Here is a 16,465-nt window from a genome sequence, read left to right as displayed (position 1 = left end):
TCTGACAGTACAGTAACTCAAATCCACATGAAAAAATAAAGTACACTGATAAAAGCAACTACTTGGATAAATTTTAAAAATACAGCATAAGTATATTTTTTGTTTTTAATTATTTTTATTTTTTTAATTTTTTTTAATGTTTTATTTATGAGAGAGAGGCAGAGTGTGAGAGGAGGAGGGGCAGAGAGGGAGGGAGACACAGAATCCGAAGCAGGCTCCAGGCTCTGAGCTGTCAGCACAGAGCCCCACACAGGGCTCAAACCCACAAACAGTGAGATCATGACCTGAGATGAAGTCAGAGCTCAACCAGTTGAGCCACCCAGGCACTCCTCTATTTTTATTTTTAACTTAAAAGGCAACAGCATAAAGCAAAAATTGTAAATCTATGCTGATGGGCACACAATGTTTAAATATATAATTTGAATGACATTAATGGCACAAGGGAGCCAGGAAGGAATGGAGCTAAATGGAATCACAGGGTTTTTTTTTTTTTAATGTTTATTTATTTATTTTTGAAAGAGTGTGCGCGTGTGTGCGCGCATGCGCACACAAGCATGGAGGCAAGAGGAAGGAGGGAGGGGCAGAGATAATCCCAATCAGGCTCCATCTGTGCTGTCAGCGCAGAGCCCAACGTGGGGCTTGAACCACAAGATCATGACCTGAGCTGAAGTTAGACACTTAACCAACTGAGCCACCCAGGACCCCCAAAGTTTTTATATATTACTGAAATTAAGTTGATATTAATTCAAACTGGATTGTTATAAATCAAGATGTTAATTGTAATCACCACAGCAAACACAAGGAAAATAATAAAAAATACAATAAAACCTTATTCCATATACAAAAATTAATTCAAAATGGATCAAAGATCTAAACATAAGACCTAAAACTATGAAACTCCTAGAAGGAAACATAAGGGAAAAGCTTCATGACATCAGATTGGGCGATGATTTCTTGGCTATGACACCAAAGCCCAGACAACAAAAGAAAAAATAGTTAAGTTGGACTTCATCAAAATTAAAAACTTTTGTGCATCAAAGACTACTATCAACAAAGTAAAAAGATAACCCATGGAATGGGACAGAGTATTTGCAAATCATAGATGTGATAAGGCACTGATTCCACAATATAAAAAAAAATTCCTACAGCTCAACAACAAACAACTCAATTAAAAAATGGGCAAAGGACTCAAATAGACATTTGTCCAAAGATATACAAACGGCCAACTTGCATATAAAATATGCTCAACATCATTAATCATTAGAGAAATGCAAATCAAAACTACAATGAGATATCACCTCACACCTATTAAGATGGCCACTATGAAGGAAAAAAAAGAAAGAAAGAAAATAATAAGCATTAACAAAGATGTACAGAAACTGGAGCCCTTATGCTTTCCTGGTGGGAATGTAAACTGGTGCAACCACTGTGGAAAATAAAATGGCAAATGCTCAAAAAATTAAATATAGAATTACCATATGATCCATATGATCTACTTCTGAATATATACCCAAACGAAGTAAAAACAGGGACTTGAAAAGATATAAATAGTGGCAGCACTATTTCATAATAGCCAAAAGATGGAAGCAACCCAAGTGTCTATCCTCAAAAGAATGGGTAAACAAAATGTGGTTTATACATACAATGGAATATTATTCAGCCTTAAAAAGGAAGGAAACTCTGACACATGCTACAACATGGAAGAACCTTGAAGACATTATGCTGAGTGAAATACACCAGTCACAAAAGGACAAATACCCTATGATTCCACTTATATGAGTACCTACAGTAGTCAAAATCATAAAGACAGAAAGAATGATAGCTGCTTGGGACTAAGTAGAGGGGGGCATAATGATTTATCATTTAATAGGCAGAATTTCAGTTTTGCAAGATAAAAAGAGTTCTGTGAATGATGGTGTGATGGCAGCATAACAATGTGAATACATTTAATACCATTCTGAACTGTATAGTTAAAAACTATTAAAATGGTACATTTTATATTATCTATATTTTACTACAATTTTTTTTAAAAAGCACAAGAGTGGGGGCACTTGGGTGGCTCAGTCAGTTGACCGACTGCTTCGGCTCAGGTCATGATCTCACGTTTTGTGAGTTCAAGCCCCGCATCAGGCCCTGTGCTGACAGCTCAGAGCCTGCAGCCTGCTTCAGATTGTGTCTCCCTCTCTCTCTGCCTCTCCCCCACTCACACTTCGTCTCTGTCTCTCAAAAATGAATAAACAGTAAAAAAAAATTTTTTTTAATAATAAATAAATAAATAGCTAGCACAAGAGTGGCTTTCTGCGGTTTCTAATACTGTCAAAATAAAGCAAAAATGACCACCAATGCCCAGGACAGCTCATAAACCATAAACAAGTCCCACTGTATTACTCAAATATCCAGTTCCTCTGCTGGAGCTACTTAGCAATAGCAATGTTTTAGCTTCCTCTTCCTTCTTAAACCCATTATTGGAGAGGGGAAAAAAGAGTAAAAAATAAGGGGAAACTAATGAGAATGTTTCAGGAATATTACTTCTCTGTGGTTCAAATTTCTTATCTTAAAATGGGGGAAATAATAGTGCCTACCTTGTCAAAGGGCTAGTGTAAGGATTAAGTAAGTTCACATATATACAGTATACAAGAGTGCTTACCACATGGTAAGTGCCCTATAAATGTTAGCTATCCATATTACTCCCCAGGAAAACTCAACATCTGATTTCAACTACAACCTATATCTCTGCTTGTTTAGTCTCTCCTGAACACCAACTCACCAGCTGCTTTAAAAAAAAAAAAAAAAAAAAAAAAAAAAAAAAAAAAAAACCACTTAGGGCACCTGGATGGCTCAGTCAGTTAAGCCTCCAACTCTTGATCTGAGTTCAGGTCTTGATCTCAGGGTGGTTACTTAAAGCACCACGCTGGGTGTGAAGCCTACTTAAAAACAAACAATAAAACACCACCATCTCCAACTGGATATTCTCAGTGAAGGACACTGCTATATTAACTCAGTCATCCAAGGCAGACCTAGGACTCACTGTTAGACACCCCTCTCCCTCACCCTCAATATCTAACCTTCCACCAAACCCTGTAGACTCTGTTTCCTCAATACTTGTTGAAATCATCCCTTCCTCTGGGGCGCCTGGGTGGCGCAGTCGGTTAAGCGTCCGACTTCAGCCAGGTCACGATCTCGCGCTCCGTGAGTTCGAGCCCCGCGTCAGGCTCTGGGCTGATGGCTCGGAGCCTGGAGCCTGTTTCCGATTCTGTGTCTCCCTCTCTCTCTGCCCCTCCCCCGTTCATGCTCTGTCTCTCTCTGTCCCAAAAATAAAAAAAACATTGAAAAAAAAAAAAGAAATCATCCCTTCCTCTATAACCACACTTTCCCTGCCTCCTCTTAGTACAGGCCTTCTACTTCTTCCAAGATTACGTGAGTAGTTCTGGCTGGACTTTGGGACCCGAACCTCAGCCTACTCTGACTGATCCTTCCACAACTGCTACAGGGATATATTAAAGCAAAAATCTCCTAGTGGATATAAGTGTTTATATGTTTTGGTTTTTTTTTACTTTTTTTACACTTTCAAAATGAAAATTGTAAATTTCAATTTAAAAATGATAAAAGAAACTAGGGGCAACTGGGTGGCTCAGTTGGTTAAGTGTCCAACTTTGCCTCAGGTCATGATCTCATGGTTCATGAGTTTGAGCCCTGTGTTGGGCTCTGTGCTGAAAGCTCAGAGCCTAGAGCCCGTTTCAGATTCTGTGTCTCCCTCTCTCTCTGCACTTCCCCCCTCACACTCTGCCTCTCTCTCGAAAATAAATAAATATTTTTAATTTTTTTTTTAATAAAAAAAAAGAAAGAAAGAAAGAAACTAAAGTGTTCCCCTCATCAGTAGTGGTACAGGAGAGAAGAGGAGAAAAGGACTGCAAAAGAGTACAAAGAAATTTTGGAGACTGACAGATATGTTCATTATTTTTATTGTGGTGATAGCTTTTCAAGTGTATACCTATGTTAACAGTTATCGGGGGTTAAGCGTCCGACTTCGGTTCAGGTCATGATCTGAGTTTGAGCCCTGCATTTGGCTCCGTGCTGACAGTTCAGAGCCTGGAGCCTGCTTCGGATTCTGTGTCTCCCTCTCTCTCTGCCCCTCCTCTGCTTGCACTCTGTCTCTCTCCCTCTCTCTCTCTCTCTCTCTCTCAAAAATAAAATAAAACATTAAAAAAATTTTTTAAACAGTTATCAAATTATATAATTAAATAAGTGCAACACTGTACATCAATTATTAACTTTAAAAATTTAAATGAAAAAAGAGTAAATATCAAAAAACCCTTTAAAAACAAACTCTTTTGCATTAAAAACAGAAGCTTTGACATAGATGCCATCTACAGCATTATAGATGACACCAAGTAATATGTATACATCGCCATCAAGGACTACCTGTCTGTATCCAGCACAAGTACCAAAAGGTCAGGGAGTGCATAACCTTGTCCTAGAACCCAGTCTCCAGGGCCAGGCAAAAAACTGGCAACCACAGGAAACCAGCCTAGACACTGAGCTGCTATCAGCTCAAAGCTGATAGCACTATTCAAAGCTCCTCAGTGTGCATTTGTAGTTTACCCATGATGCAACTCCTCAACCCATTTGAAGGACTCAGGGTCTCAGCCTATAGAAGTACCCCAGTGGTTTATACTATAGGCAGGAGAGAAACTTTAAAATGAAGATTGGGTTGGTTTCAACTTGAAAATTATTTGAAAAATAAAATCCAAAAATGAAAATTATTTGAAAAAAAAAAAAAAACTTTAAAAATAAATCTTCCCTTGCTTAAAACATTTCAAAGGGTCCCCTGTGCCTCAGGATAAACCTCTAATCCTAACCATGAGACACAAGGCCCTGAATCCTGCCATTTCACCATAAGTGCCCAAGTCAAGCCAAACAGAGTCACATACAGTTCTTGGTTATCTGGCATTAGTAGCATATGCTCTCTTTCCCCTTCTCTAATGCTCTCATTTAGTTCAGGCATCACTCCCTGATGGATGCTTATCCTCAAGCTGGTTTAGTATGTCTCTACTCTGCTCCTAAAGCACCTGGTACAAACTTCTATCACAGCATTTCAAGTATTGTATTAGGAGTTCTCTTTTCTGTCTCTCCTGTTAGACTATAAACTTCAGACAGAGGTCTATGATTTTCATCCTCAGTTCCTTGGATAGTTCCCAGAATGCAGTACTCTCAAAACAGGTGCTGAACTAAAAGGAAGAGAAGAAAAGCACTTAAATGTCACCTGTATCAACTGATTTTCTGATCAATCCTATCAAACTTACTGTTAAGGAAATCTGAGGCTCAGAGAAGTTAGGGGACTGGCTCCAGGTAACACATAATAAGTAATAGAGCCACACTTTCAACCAAGGCTCTTCAGATTCCTAGAAGGTAGATTCCCGATATTTGTGAATTCCTCAGCACCTAACCCAAATGCCTCTTCAGAATAGGTAATCAATAAATATCTGCTGCTTTCATGTTTACTGTCACTTTCAACTAGTATTAGGGGAGATTCCATTGCTTTGTCACACAGCACATTATATCATATAATAAGAAACTTTTAAAGATTCATAGTATAAAGTAAAAGTGACTTTTCCTTATCTAAACTTGCTTTTTATCTAAAAGGATGAGCAGAAAGAAATAAATAGCAAAAAATATGACAAACAGAGGGCAGTTAGGTGGTGTCTATGGATGCTACCACCTAAGAAGAAATAAACCTCCAACGGTCCACACACTCAGGGGCAAGAATAGTTAATATATCAGGCAGGCCCTAACTTCCAAGATAAATCAAGGTGTTCATTTCAGGTATATAGCCCAATAAACTTTTCATCTTTTTCCTGACATATCCATCTTAAAAGTGTAATAATTTAGGACATCCTACTTGCCATTTCTCCTGCAGTTCTCAGATCTGAATCAATTTCTGCCCTGGCATCAACAATTACTTCACTAAGTGAATCTTTCTGTAGGTTATATGAGCTATTCTTCAAACAATTACTGAGCAGGAACAGAGAGTACCGCACTTTGCTAGGCTGACAAGAAATACAAGACATAAAATTGCAGTTCTTATAAACCATATATAAAAAGATTAGAAACATAAGTGTAAATAACTCACACTATAGCCAGAGGCAGGAATGGGCAGTGTCTGCTACGAAAAACAATGTCCTTGACCCAATTTCTGAAAGACTAGCTAAAATGATAAACCCTCCCATCACTCAATGATTAGTAACTAGGTTCTGTATGTATCATCCTAACCTTTTCCTGCCGCCACTTTCTTTCTCCTTGAATTCCCAGATGTCAGAGTATGCTAGAAGGATAGGGGCTGAATCACAAGGGCCGTAGTTTCTCCCAAGAGTGCTAAGAAGTCAAGTAATTCCTTCCTCACTTCGTTAATTCCTTCAACATTTATTGAACACCTACGGTGTGCCATACACTGTGCTCGGCAGAGTATGAGCTCGGTTTGCGTGCAGCTTTCAATCTCATAACCTGAAACAGTATTCCACTTAACTGTACAGCTAAGAATCGTCTTACTGATTGGCCTCGGAAACAAACCCAGAGAATCTCGGAAACCGAAGGAACTGCAGATTAACGTCCTCATTTTTCCCGTCGGGACACTGAGACCCGAAAGTGATTTGCCCAAGGTCACACTGGGAATCAGTGACAGAACAGAAACAGGAACCCAGGCCTCCCGAAAACTCCAATCAGTGCCCCCACGTGCTGCCTCTCCCTGAGGGAGAGCGGTCGCAAGAGGTAAGTGAGGAAAAGCAAACTTCGCCAGATTTAGGTCCGATGTCACTCCCTCCCTCCTCTAAAAACGGGGAAGCCACCATCAAACCGAGGGTAGGGGAAAGTGGGCAGCTGCCTCAGTTTCCCCGCAGAAAGGCGACCGCGCAGCCTCGCTGCCACCCAGGCTCCCCTCCTGCACTCTCCTGCAGCTTCTCCCGCCCTGCCCTTTCCGACTCCAACCCTGGGGGCGACCGCAGAAAATTATTCCCTCACTCACAAGGACTCGCACCAGCAACGCCATGTTCCTCTGCAACCACTTCCGGGTAAAGAGTGGCCTTCCGGAGTCCCCGCTGCCCCCTCCCCTTGTTGTTGTCCTTTCGCCGGCGGTACCTGGCAACGGCGGCGCAGGCGCACAGAGGCGCCTGCGCTCAAGAGCGCGCACTTTCCCCGACCTGGCGCGCGCCTCCCGTTCTCCCGTCTTACCCCTGTGACACGTCACAGAGACTCACGTCTTCCCCGCTGCACCTGTCCTCCTTGACCAATAGCCTTGCGCTTTTCATAGCTCTCTCCTTAACCACTTACGTCTCCTTCACCCAGCCTCACTCCTCAGCGCCCCGTTGTCAGAATTCTTCTTTCCCAGACTCTTCCCCCACGGGAATACCTCCCCTTTTCACTGGGGGGTGAAAAAAAACAGGACTTTGGGGGATCCCAATATTGAAGAGCTCCCAAAAAACGAGTCTGAGAAGTTGTTGTAGAGGAACACAGGAGAGTGTTCAGCTGAGTCCTGAAAGTCAAGAGGGCAGTCACGTGCTGACCCGAGGCCTGAAGAGGAAGGAACTTTTGGGGTTTCTGGCCGGTTGGTTGTTTAATGTGAACATCTTTGAGTTTTGATAGGAAATAATTGTGAAGGTGAAGGCACAGAAGAAGGAATCAAGGATACAAGGAGTTTCTTGAGGAGGTGGGAGAGAATCACCTTGGCTGGTGGACCTCTTCCACTGTATCCCAAGAGCAGTAGATGCTCCTGGGGTTGACTGGGAGCAGATGGGGAGGATGTTAAAAGACTTCCTCTCCATTCAGTCAACAAAGACCCAGTGAATGTTCACTATGTGCTGGTCACAAGACAGGTGTATAATGGCTTTGTGGAGCTCTAGACTGGTGAAGGGGGCACACAAAATCTAGTAAACCAAGGAAAAAATAAAATAATTAAAATACGTGGGAAGTGCTTTGAAGGAAACAAAGAGCTAAACTTGAGAATAATATGGGAAACTACACTTTAGATAACATGGCCAGGTAAGGCCTGTCTGAGGAGGTGACATGTAAGTTGAGACCCAAAGGATGAGAAGGAGCTAGCCATGGGAAGTGACTTTGAACATGCTATTTTATCAGCAAATGTTGGGTGATGAGAGAGGGAAGAAAGATTCCAGGACAAGAGTCCCAAGATAGGAAAGAATAAGGGTTTATTTCAAGAAGTGAAAGAATTGGGTATTTACCAGAAAGAAAAACACTGTAAATTTCATATATTAAAAAATAAAAAAAATAAAAAAAAAGAAAGAAAAACACTAATGCAAAAAGATATATGCACCCCTATGTTTATTGCAACATTATTTACAATAGTCAAGATATGGAAGCAACCTAAGTGTCTATCCACAAAGGAATAAAGAAGATGTAGGGTATATGCAATGAAATGTTACTCAGCCATAAAAAAGACTGAGATCTTACCATCTTCAACAACATGAATAAAGCTAGGGGGTATTATGTTAAGTGAAATAGTATGACAGAGAAAAACAAATACCATAGGATTTCACTTGTATGTGGAATCTAAAAACAAAACAAGTACGAAAGCAGAAACAGAGTCATAAATACAGAAAACTGGTAGCTGCCAGTGGGGGCGGGGGGATGGGTAAAATAGGTGAAGGGAATTAAGAGGTTAAAAAAATCCCAGTTATGGGCCCAGTTGAGTGTCTGACTTCGGCTCAGAACACGTACAAGCCCAGCATCGGGCTCACTGCTGTCAGGCTTGCGGCTATCAGCATAGAGCCCACTTCAAATCCTCTGTCCTCCTTTCTCTCTGCTCCTCCCTTGCTCATTCTCTCTCTCTCTCTCTCTCTCTCTCTCTCTCTCTCTCTTTCAAAAATAAACATTTAAACAAATTCCAGGTATGAAATAAGTCACAGAGATGAAAAGTACAACATATTAATCAATAATATTGTGGGGCGCCTGGTGGCTCAGTCAGTTAAAGCACCCAACTCTTGAATTTGGCTCAGGTCATGATCTCACGGTTAGTGAGTTCAAGCCCCACGTCAGGCTCTGTACTGACAGCATGGAACCTGCTTGGGATTCTCTCTCTGCTTCGCACTCTCTCTCTCTCTCTCTCTCAAAATAAATAAACTTAAAAAAAACAATATTGTAACTTTGTATGGTGACAGATGGTGACTGCACTTACCATGGTAAGCATCGAGTAACGTGTAGAGTTGTGAAATCACTATGTTGTACATTTATGTACATTATGTTGTACATTATGTACATTATGTACATTTATGTACATTATGTTGAAGTATATGTCAACTATACTTCAATTTTTAAAAACAGGGGTGTCTTGGTGGCTCAGTCCTGAGTGTCTGACTGTTGATTTTGGCTCAGGTCATGATCTCACAGTGAGTTTGAGCCCCATGTCAGGCTCTGCACTGACAGTCAGATCCTGCTTGAGATTCTCTATCCCTCTCCCTCTGCCCTTCTCCCTTGCTCATGCGTGTGCTCTCTCTGTCTCTCTCTCTCTCTCTCTCTGTCTCTCTCACTCTCTCTCTAATAAAAAATATTAAAAAATTTTTTAAAAGAATCCAAAGAAGGGGTGCCTGGGTGGTTCTGGCTCAGTCAGTTGAGCGTTCCACTCTTGATTTAAGCTCAGATCATGATCCCAGGGTCATGGGATTGAGCCCCATGTTGGGCTCCAAACTAGGTATGGAACCTGCTTAAGATTCTCTCCTCCATCTCTCTGCCCCTCCCCTGCTCTCTCTCTCTCTCTCTCTCTCTCTCTCTCAAAATAAATAAACATTTAAAAAAAGAATCCAAAGAAAACCAGTGTGGCATTAAAATTAATCTGAATTAATTTAAAGAGATAAGATAGGCAGAGACTAAATTCTGCAAGGACTTCTAGATGAAGTCTGTATTTTATTCTAAGTACAGTTGGAACCATTGGAGGATAATAAGCAGGGGAGGGCTAACTGGCTCACATTTAAGAAGCTGACGTTGACTACTATATAGAGATGGATCAGAGAGGGGTAAATGTGAAAAGAGAAGATCTATTAGCAGACTAATAGTCTCCAAATACTAATAATTTTTATTTTGTAAATAAATTTAGCTTTGTTTTTATATAAAATGGAAGATTTCCCTCATCAATCTTCCATATGAAGGATTTTATAAGCCAAAATAAAGATGCTTCCTGCATTCAAATCAGTAGCTTATGTGTAGCATTACAATGGTGTAATGCTTCTACACATACATTAGGACAAGTGGCATCATATATTAAAAGGAGATAAGAGAGGGGCACCTGAGTGGCTCAGTGGGTTGAGTGTCTGACTCTTGATTTTGGCTCAGGTCATGATCTCACCATTTGTGAGATCTCTCTCTCTCTCTCTCTCGCTCAAAATAAATAAATAAATATTTTAAAAGGAAGAAGAACAAAAGAAAAAGGGGCCAGTGGAACATGGAGGATCTAGTGAAGTTGATAATTCTTCATTTTTTAAATTTTATTAATTAATTTTAAATTAAAAGGTGATGTATGATTACATTCTTTTCTATAAAAATTAGCCTGCTGGGGCGCCTGGGTGGCTCAGTCGGTTGAGCGTCCGACTTTGGCTCAGGTCATGATCTCGCTATCCGTGAGTTCGAGCCCCGCGTCGGGCTCTGTGCTGACAGCTCGGAGCCTGGATCCTGCTTCGGATTCTGTGTCTCCCTCTCTCTCTGACCCTCCCCCATTCATGCTCTGTCTCTCTCTGTCTCAAAAATAAATAAACATTAAAAAAAATTTTTTTTTTTAAATTAGCCTGCTAAAGTTCCTTATATGACCACCTTGCATCCCAATCCTTTCCACCCTCTCTAAAATTTAATTTCCTTCCAGATATTTTTAAAATTTTTTTAACATTTATTTATTTTTGAGAGACAGAGTTGGGGGGGGGGGGCACAGAGAGGGAGACACAGAATCTGAAGCAGGCTCCAGGCTCCGAGCTGTCAGCACAGAGCCCGACACTGGGCTCAAACCCACAGACCACAAGATCATGACCTGAGCCGAAGTCAGACGCCTAGCCAACTGAGCCACCCAGGTGCTCCTCCAGATATTTTTTTTAAGTTTATTTTTATTTATTCTGAGCAAGCAGGGAAGGGCAGAGAAAGAGCAGACAGAATCCCAAGCAGGTTCTGTGCTGCCAGAGCAGAGCCCGAGGCGGGCTCTAAATCACAAACCATTAGATCATGATCTGAGCCAAAGTCAAGAGCCGGACACTCGACATACTGAGCTACCTAGGCACCTCACCTTCCAGATATTTTTTAATGCTTTCACATACATATATGTATTTCCTTGGAAAATATGTCATTCTGGCTGGTGTGGATTTTCTTTCTTTTTTTTTTTAAACTTAACTGACAGCATTCTTATGTTGTTGTTGTTTTTTTAATTTTTTTTAACGTTTATTTATTTTTGAGATAGAGAGAGAGACAGAACATGAATGGGGGAGGAGCAGAGAGAGAGGGAGACACAGAATCGGAAGCAGCCTCCAGGCTCTGAGCCATCAGCCCAGAGCCCTACGCGGGGCTCGAACTTACGGACCGCGAGATCGCGAGATCGTGACCTGAGCTGAAGTCGGATGCTCAACCGACTGAGCCACCCAGGCGCCCCAGCATTCTTATGTTTTATTTTGCTGTTTCCTTTTTTTCACTCAACAGTTGTTTTTTTATTCTATATATGTTGCTCTATATATATCCAGTTCATTTCCTTTTATTAGCTGTTCTATCATATGATAGAGTTGACAGGTATTTGTTTCCTTTTTGTTGTTGTTGTTCTTATGAATGTTCTGTGAATATTCTTGTACATTTAAGAGCAAAAATTTTAATAGCACCAACCTACCTCTGTGTGATTTTTCTTCAAAATCATCTGCCAGCCTGGGAATAGCAGAGGAGAGAGCTGATAGTTGGATTCAATAAAGGATTAAGGTTTTTCCAGGTCATGGAATGGATATCATCAGCACAAAGAAAATAATGATATTGTCAAGAAAAACGTTCAGGTGATAGGCCAGGAAATCTGTATAGTGAAGGATTTATAGGGACAAAGAAGCTGTTAGGAAAGAAGAGGAGACAAATGAGTAAAAGAAAAATGTAATGAGAAAACTCAGTGAGAGGTTAAAGGATAAGAAGTTGCAGCAGTGAGATTATTTATTTATTTATTTATTTTTAGAGAAACAGAGAGCACACGTGAGCAGGGTAGGGGACACAGAGAGAGGGAGAGAGAGTCTCAAGCTGGCTCCATGCTTAGCAGGCAGCCCATTGTGGAGCTCAGTCCCACAACTCTGGGGTCATGACCTGAACCAAAATCAAGAATCAGACACTCACTGACTGAGCCACCCAGGCACCTGGAAATTTTTTTAATTTAAAGTTTTAGGGTAAGAATTGTTCTGAGTGATGACCAAATGCAGGGGGTGACTGTGGAAGAAAGTGGCTAAAGTAAAGGAGAGGTTAAAATCCCTGGGGTGGAGGCCTGCAAAGAATCGAGGTCCTACGTTTTAGGCGTCATCCATACAGACATTGAGGTTACCTAGGATGATGCTTGGATTTGGAATGAAGAGGCATATTCTATGTCTGAAGCCAAAGTCTACGATAAACAGAGAGTGTCCATGAGTGTGGAAGTAGTGTGAACATATAGCACGAGCCATGAAGGAGCAGCAGGTAGAGGGGTAATGGATTGAAGGTAGTATTGGAAAGCAAGTGGTTGAAAACTCAACTGTCAGTCTTAACACACACAGGGTATAGAATAATGACAAGCACCCTCCCAGAGAAGGAAAGCTACAGGGGAAATAATATTCAAAGAGGAAGGCCAAGTTTCAGTTAGGACAGAAAGTAGAAGGAACTTTCTGGGAACAGGCTGAGGGTATGGACAAGTTTATCTAACTTGGAACCCATGGAGATTGCAGGGTTCCATAAGGCCCTTCACAGCACTCCACCCCCTGCTCCTTGGTCTCAACTCCCCAGGGCTGCTTAGCTGCTTTCCACTGCCAGCGCTTGCCAGCAACTTGCATCCTAAACCCTCGGGCTGAAGCCTCAGCAATCTCCATTGTTCTGCCAAAGCTCCCTCTCCCTCTCTATGTTTCATCTTCCTCTGTACTGCTTCCACCCCTCAGGATCCCCATGATTGCCCTTAGAGGCTCCACATTGAAGTTCAGACATTTGAGGCACCTCGGTGGCTCAATTGGTTAAGCATCTGACTGTTGATTTCGGCTCAGGTCATAATCTCACAGTTCTGCCGTGACAGCACTGGGCCTGCTTGGGATTCTGTCTCTCCCTCTCTCTCTGTCTCTGCTCCTCCCCCACTGGTGTGTATGTGCTCTCTCACTCACTCTCTCTCTCAAAATAAACATTTAAAAAATAATAAACGAGAAAAGAAAAGAAAAGAAAAGAAAAGAAAAGAAAAGAAAAGAAAAGAAATAAAAACATTCATGCCACTCTCACAATTGTATTCCACAAAAAAAATTTACTCATTGGTTTTATGGACAGTGCAAAGAACTATGGGGCACCCGGGTGACTCAGTCAGTTAAGCAACCAACTCCTGATTTCAGCTCGGGTCATGATCTCATGGTTCATGAGTTCAAGCCCTCAAGCCCCGCGTTGTGCTCCATGCTGACAGTGTGGAACCTGCTTGGGATTCTCTCTCTCCCTCTCTCTCTGCCCCTCCCCCACTGACATATGGGCACTGTCACACACACACTCTCTCTCTCTTTCTCTTTCTCTCTCAAAATAAATAGTTTAATTTAAAAAAAAAAGAAAATACAAGGAACTAGAACTTGGCCCTTTCCCTCAAGGATATTATAGTTGGGGGAGGGGTGTAATACATATTTGCAATTTAATTTTTTTTTAATGTTTTATTTATTTTTGAGACAGAGAGAGACAGAGCATGAACAGGGGAGGGTGAGAGAGAGAGGGAGACACAGAATCCGAAACAGGCCCCAGGCTCTGAGCTGTCAGCACAGAGCCCGACGCGGGGCTCGGACTCACGGACCGCGAGATCACGACCTGAGCCGAAGTCGGACGCTTAACCGACTGAGCCACCCAGGCGCCCCTACATATTTGCAATTTAAAAAAAAACAACGCAAAAGAATGAAGTTGGACTCCTATCCCACACCATATGGAAAGTTAACTCAAAATGGATCATAGACCTAAATGTAAAAGCTAAACTATAAAACTCTTAGAAAATACAACATTAAAGTAAATTTTCGTGATCTTGTGCTCAATAAAACCTTCTCAAATACAGTATCAAAAACATGGATAACAAAAGAAAAATAAATTGGACTGCATAAAAATTTTAAATTTTGTGTTACAAAATACCATCAAGAGGGGCGCCTGGGTGGCTCAGTCGGTTAAGCGTCTGACTTCGGCTCAGGTCGTGATCTCACGGTCCGTGAGTTTGAGCCCCGCGTCAGGCTCTGTGCTGACAGCTCAGAGCCTGGAGCCTGTTTCGGATTCTGTGTCTCCCTCTCCCTCTGACCCTCCCCTGTTCATGCTCTGTCTCTGTCTCAAAAATAAATAAATGTTAAAAAAAAATACAAAAAAAAAAAAAAAAAAAAAAAAAAAAAAAATATATATATATATATATATATATATATATATAATACCATCAAGAAAGTAAAGGGGCAGCTGGGTGGCTCAATCAGTTAAGCCTCTGACTCTTGATTTCAGCTTTGGTCATGATCTCATGATTCTTGAATTAGAGCCCTGCTTAGGCTTCACACTATCAGCATGGAGCCTGCTTGGGATTCTCTCTCTCTGCCCCTCCCCAACAGCCACGCTCGCACACACACACTCTGTCTCTGAAAATAAAAAATAAACTTTAAAAAAAAAACGAAGAGGGGCACCTGGGTGGCTCTGTTGGTTAGGCGTTTGGCTCAGGTCATGATCTCCCAGTTTGTGAGTTTGAGCCCCACATTGAGCTTCTCTCAAGCTTGCTTGGGATACTCTCTCTCTCCCTCTCTCTCTCTATCTGTCTCTGTCTCTCTCTGTCTCTCTCTTTCTCTGTCTCTGCCTCTCCCCCATTTGTGCTCTCTATCAAAATAACTTTTTTTTAAGTTTATTTATTTGAGAGAGAGAGAGAGAAAGAGAGGGAGAAAAGCAGAAAGAGAGGGAGAGAGAGACTCCCAAGCAGACTCCAAACCATCAGTACAGAGTCTGATGCGGGGCTTGAACTCATGAACCACCATGAGATCATGACCTGAGACAAAACCAAGAGTCAGACGCTTAACCAACTGAGGTGCCCCAATAAATAAACTTTAAAAAAAAAAAAAGAAAAAAGAAAGTAAAAAGATACAGAATGGGAGAAAATATTTGCAAATCAAATATCAGGTAAGGGATTTGTACCTAGAATATATAAAGAACTCTACAACTCGATAAAAAATAAATAAACCCTCAATTAAAAATGGGCAAAGGATTTGAATGGACATTTCTCCAAAGAAGGTATACAAATGGTCAATAAGCTAATGAAAAGATGATCATCAGCAGTCATTAGGGAAATGTAAACAATATACATACACATACACACACACACACACACACACATGCAATGAGATATCACTTCTCATATCCACTAGATGCCTTATAACCAAGCAGACATATAATACAAATTGCTAGCAAGGATGTGGAAAAACTTGATCCCTCATACATTACTGATGGAAACGTAAAATGGTACAGCTGTTCTGGAAAAGTCTGGTTGGCTGTTCTTTGGAATGAAAACACAGAATTACCGTATAAGCCACTAATTCAATTCCTAGGTCAAAATTAAAACATATGTCCACACAAAAACTTGTACATGAATGTTCATCACTGCATTATTCATAATAGCCAAAAACTGGAAACAACCTAAATATTCATTAACTGATGAATAAATAAAATGTGGCATATTCAGAAAATGGATTGTTACTCAGCAATAAAAAGGAATGAAATACTGATAAGTGCTACAATATGGATGACCCTGGAAAACATGCTAAATGAAAAAGTCAATCACAAGAGGCTACATATTATATGATTATAGTTCCATTTTTATGAAGTGTCCAGCCACCCACTCCCATGGACAATTCCTGGACTTTATCACTGGAATCATTTTAATTCTGAAATTTTTAATTTATGCCATTCTGTGTTCTCACCATCCTATTCTTTCAGTTTTCAGTTATTACTGCCAATAAACTGTCATTTTACCCCAATGAGACCTCCAGGCTTTATCTTCTTTCTTTATAATCTGTCAACCTTCTCCTCTCTATACTTCTATCTAGCTCAGACCCTATGGTCTATCACTTTAATTGTTCTCTTATCAATATCGACTCCCTTGCTCAAACATCCTTCTATCCTGTTCATCTAGAAAGACTCCAACCCTGTAATTGTTCATTTATTCCATGCCTGCATCCAAATTATTGACTACTATTGAAGAAAATCATGCAAAGGGCTTATTAGTACCACCAAATATGGTATCCAACCTCTG

At 40.9% G+C, this 16,465-nt stretch overlaps 2 protein-coding genes across 9 annotated transcripts in view; one reads left to right on the top strand and one right to left on the bottom strand.

The window, feature by feature from the left end:
* The window catches only part of LOC122215618 (ubiquinol-cytochrome-c reductase complex assembly factor 1), a 102,394-nt gene extending 95,116 nt beyond the window's left edge, over nt 1–7,278 (bottom strand). The window contains exon 1 of one of the 3 annotated variants that reach the window (XM_042931134.1): nt 7,019–7,278. In XM_042931134.1, coding sequence (XP_042787068.1) covers nt 7,019–7,042 — 24 coding nt within the window. In that variant the 5' untranslated portion in view covers nt 7,043–7,278. The remainder of the gene's footprint in view (nt 1–7,018) is intronic. The other 2 variants (XM_042931133.1, XM_042931132.1) reach the window with 2 other exon arrangements.
* Nucleotides 6,363–16,465, top strand: part of CEP250 (centrosomal protein 250) — an 84,379-nt gene continuing 74,276 nt past the window's right edge. For 4 of the 6 annotated variants that reach the window (XM_042931124.1, XM_042931123.1, XM_042931117.1 and 1 more), the window contains exon 1: nt 7,325–7,597. The gene's annotated coding sequence lies outside the window, so the exon portion shown is untranslated. Of the gene's footprint in view, nt 6,766–7,324; nt 7,700–16,465 lie in introns of those variants that run through there. The other 2 variants (XM_042931120.1, XM_042931119.1) reach the window with 2 other exon arrangements.

This window comes from Panthera leo, chromosome A3 (assembly GCF_018350215.1).
Source record: "Panthera leo isolate Ple1 chromosome A3, P.leo_Ple1_pat1.1, whole genome shotgun sequence".
Lineage (NCBI taxonomy): Eukaryota > Metazoa > Chordata > Mammalia > Carnivora > Felidae > Panthera > Panthera leo.
Note: the sequence above shows the minus strand (reverse complement) of the source record. Positions and strands in the feature narration are given on the sequence as shown.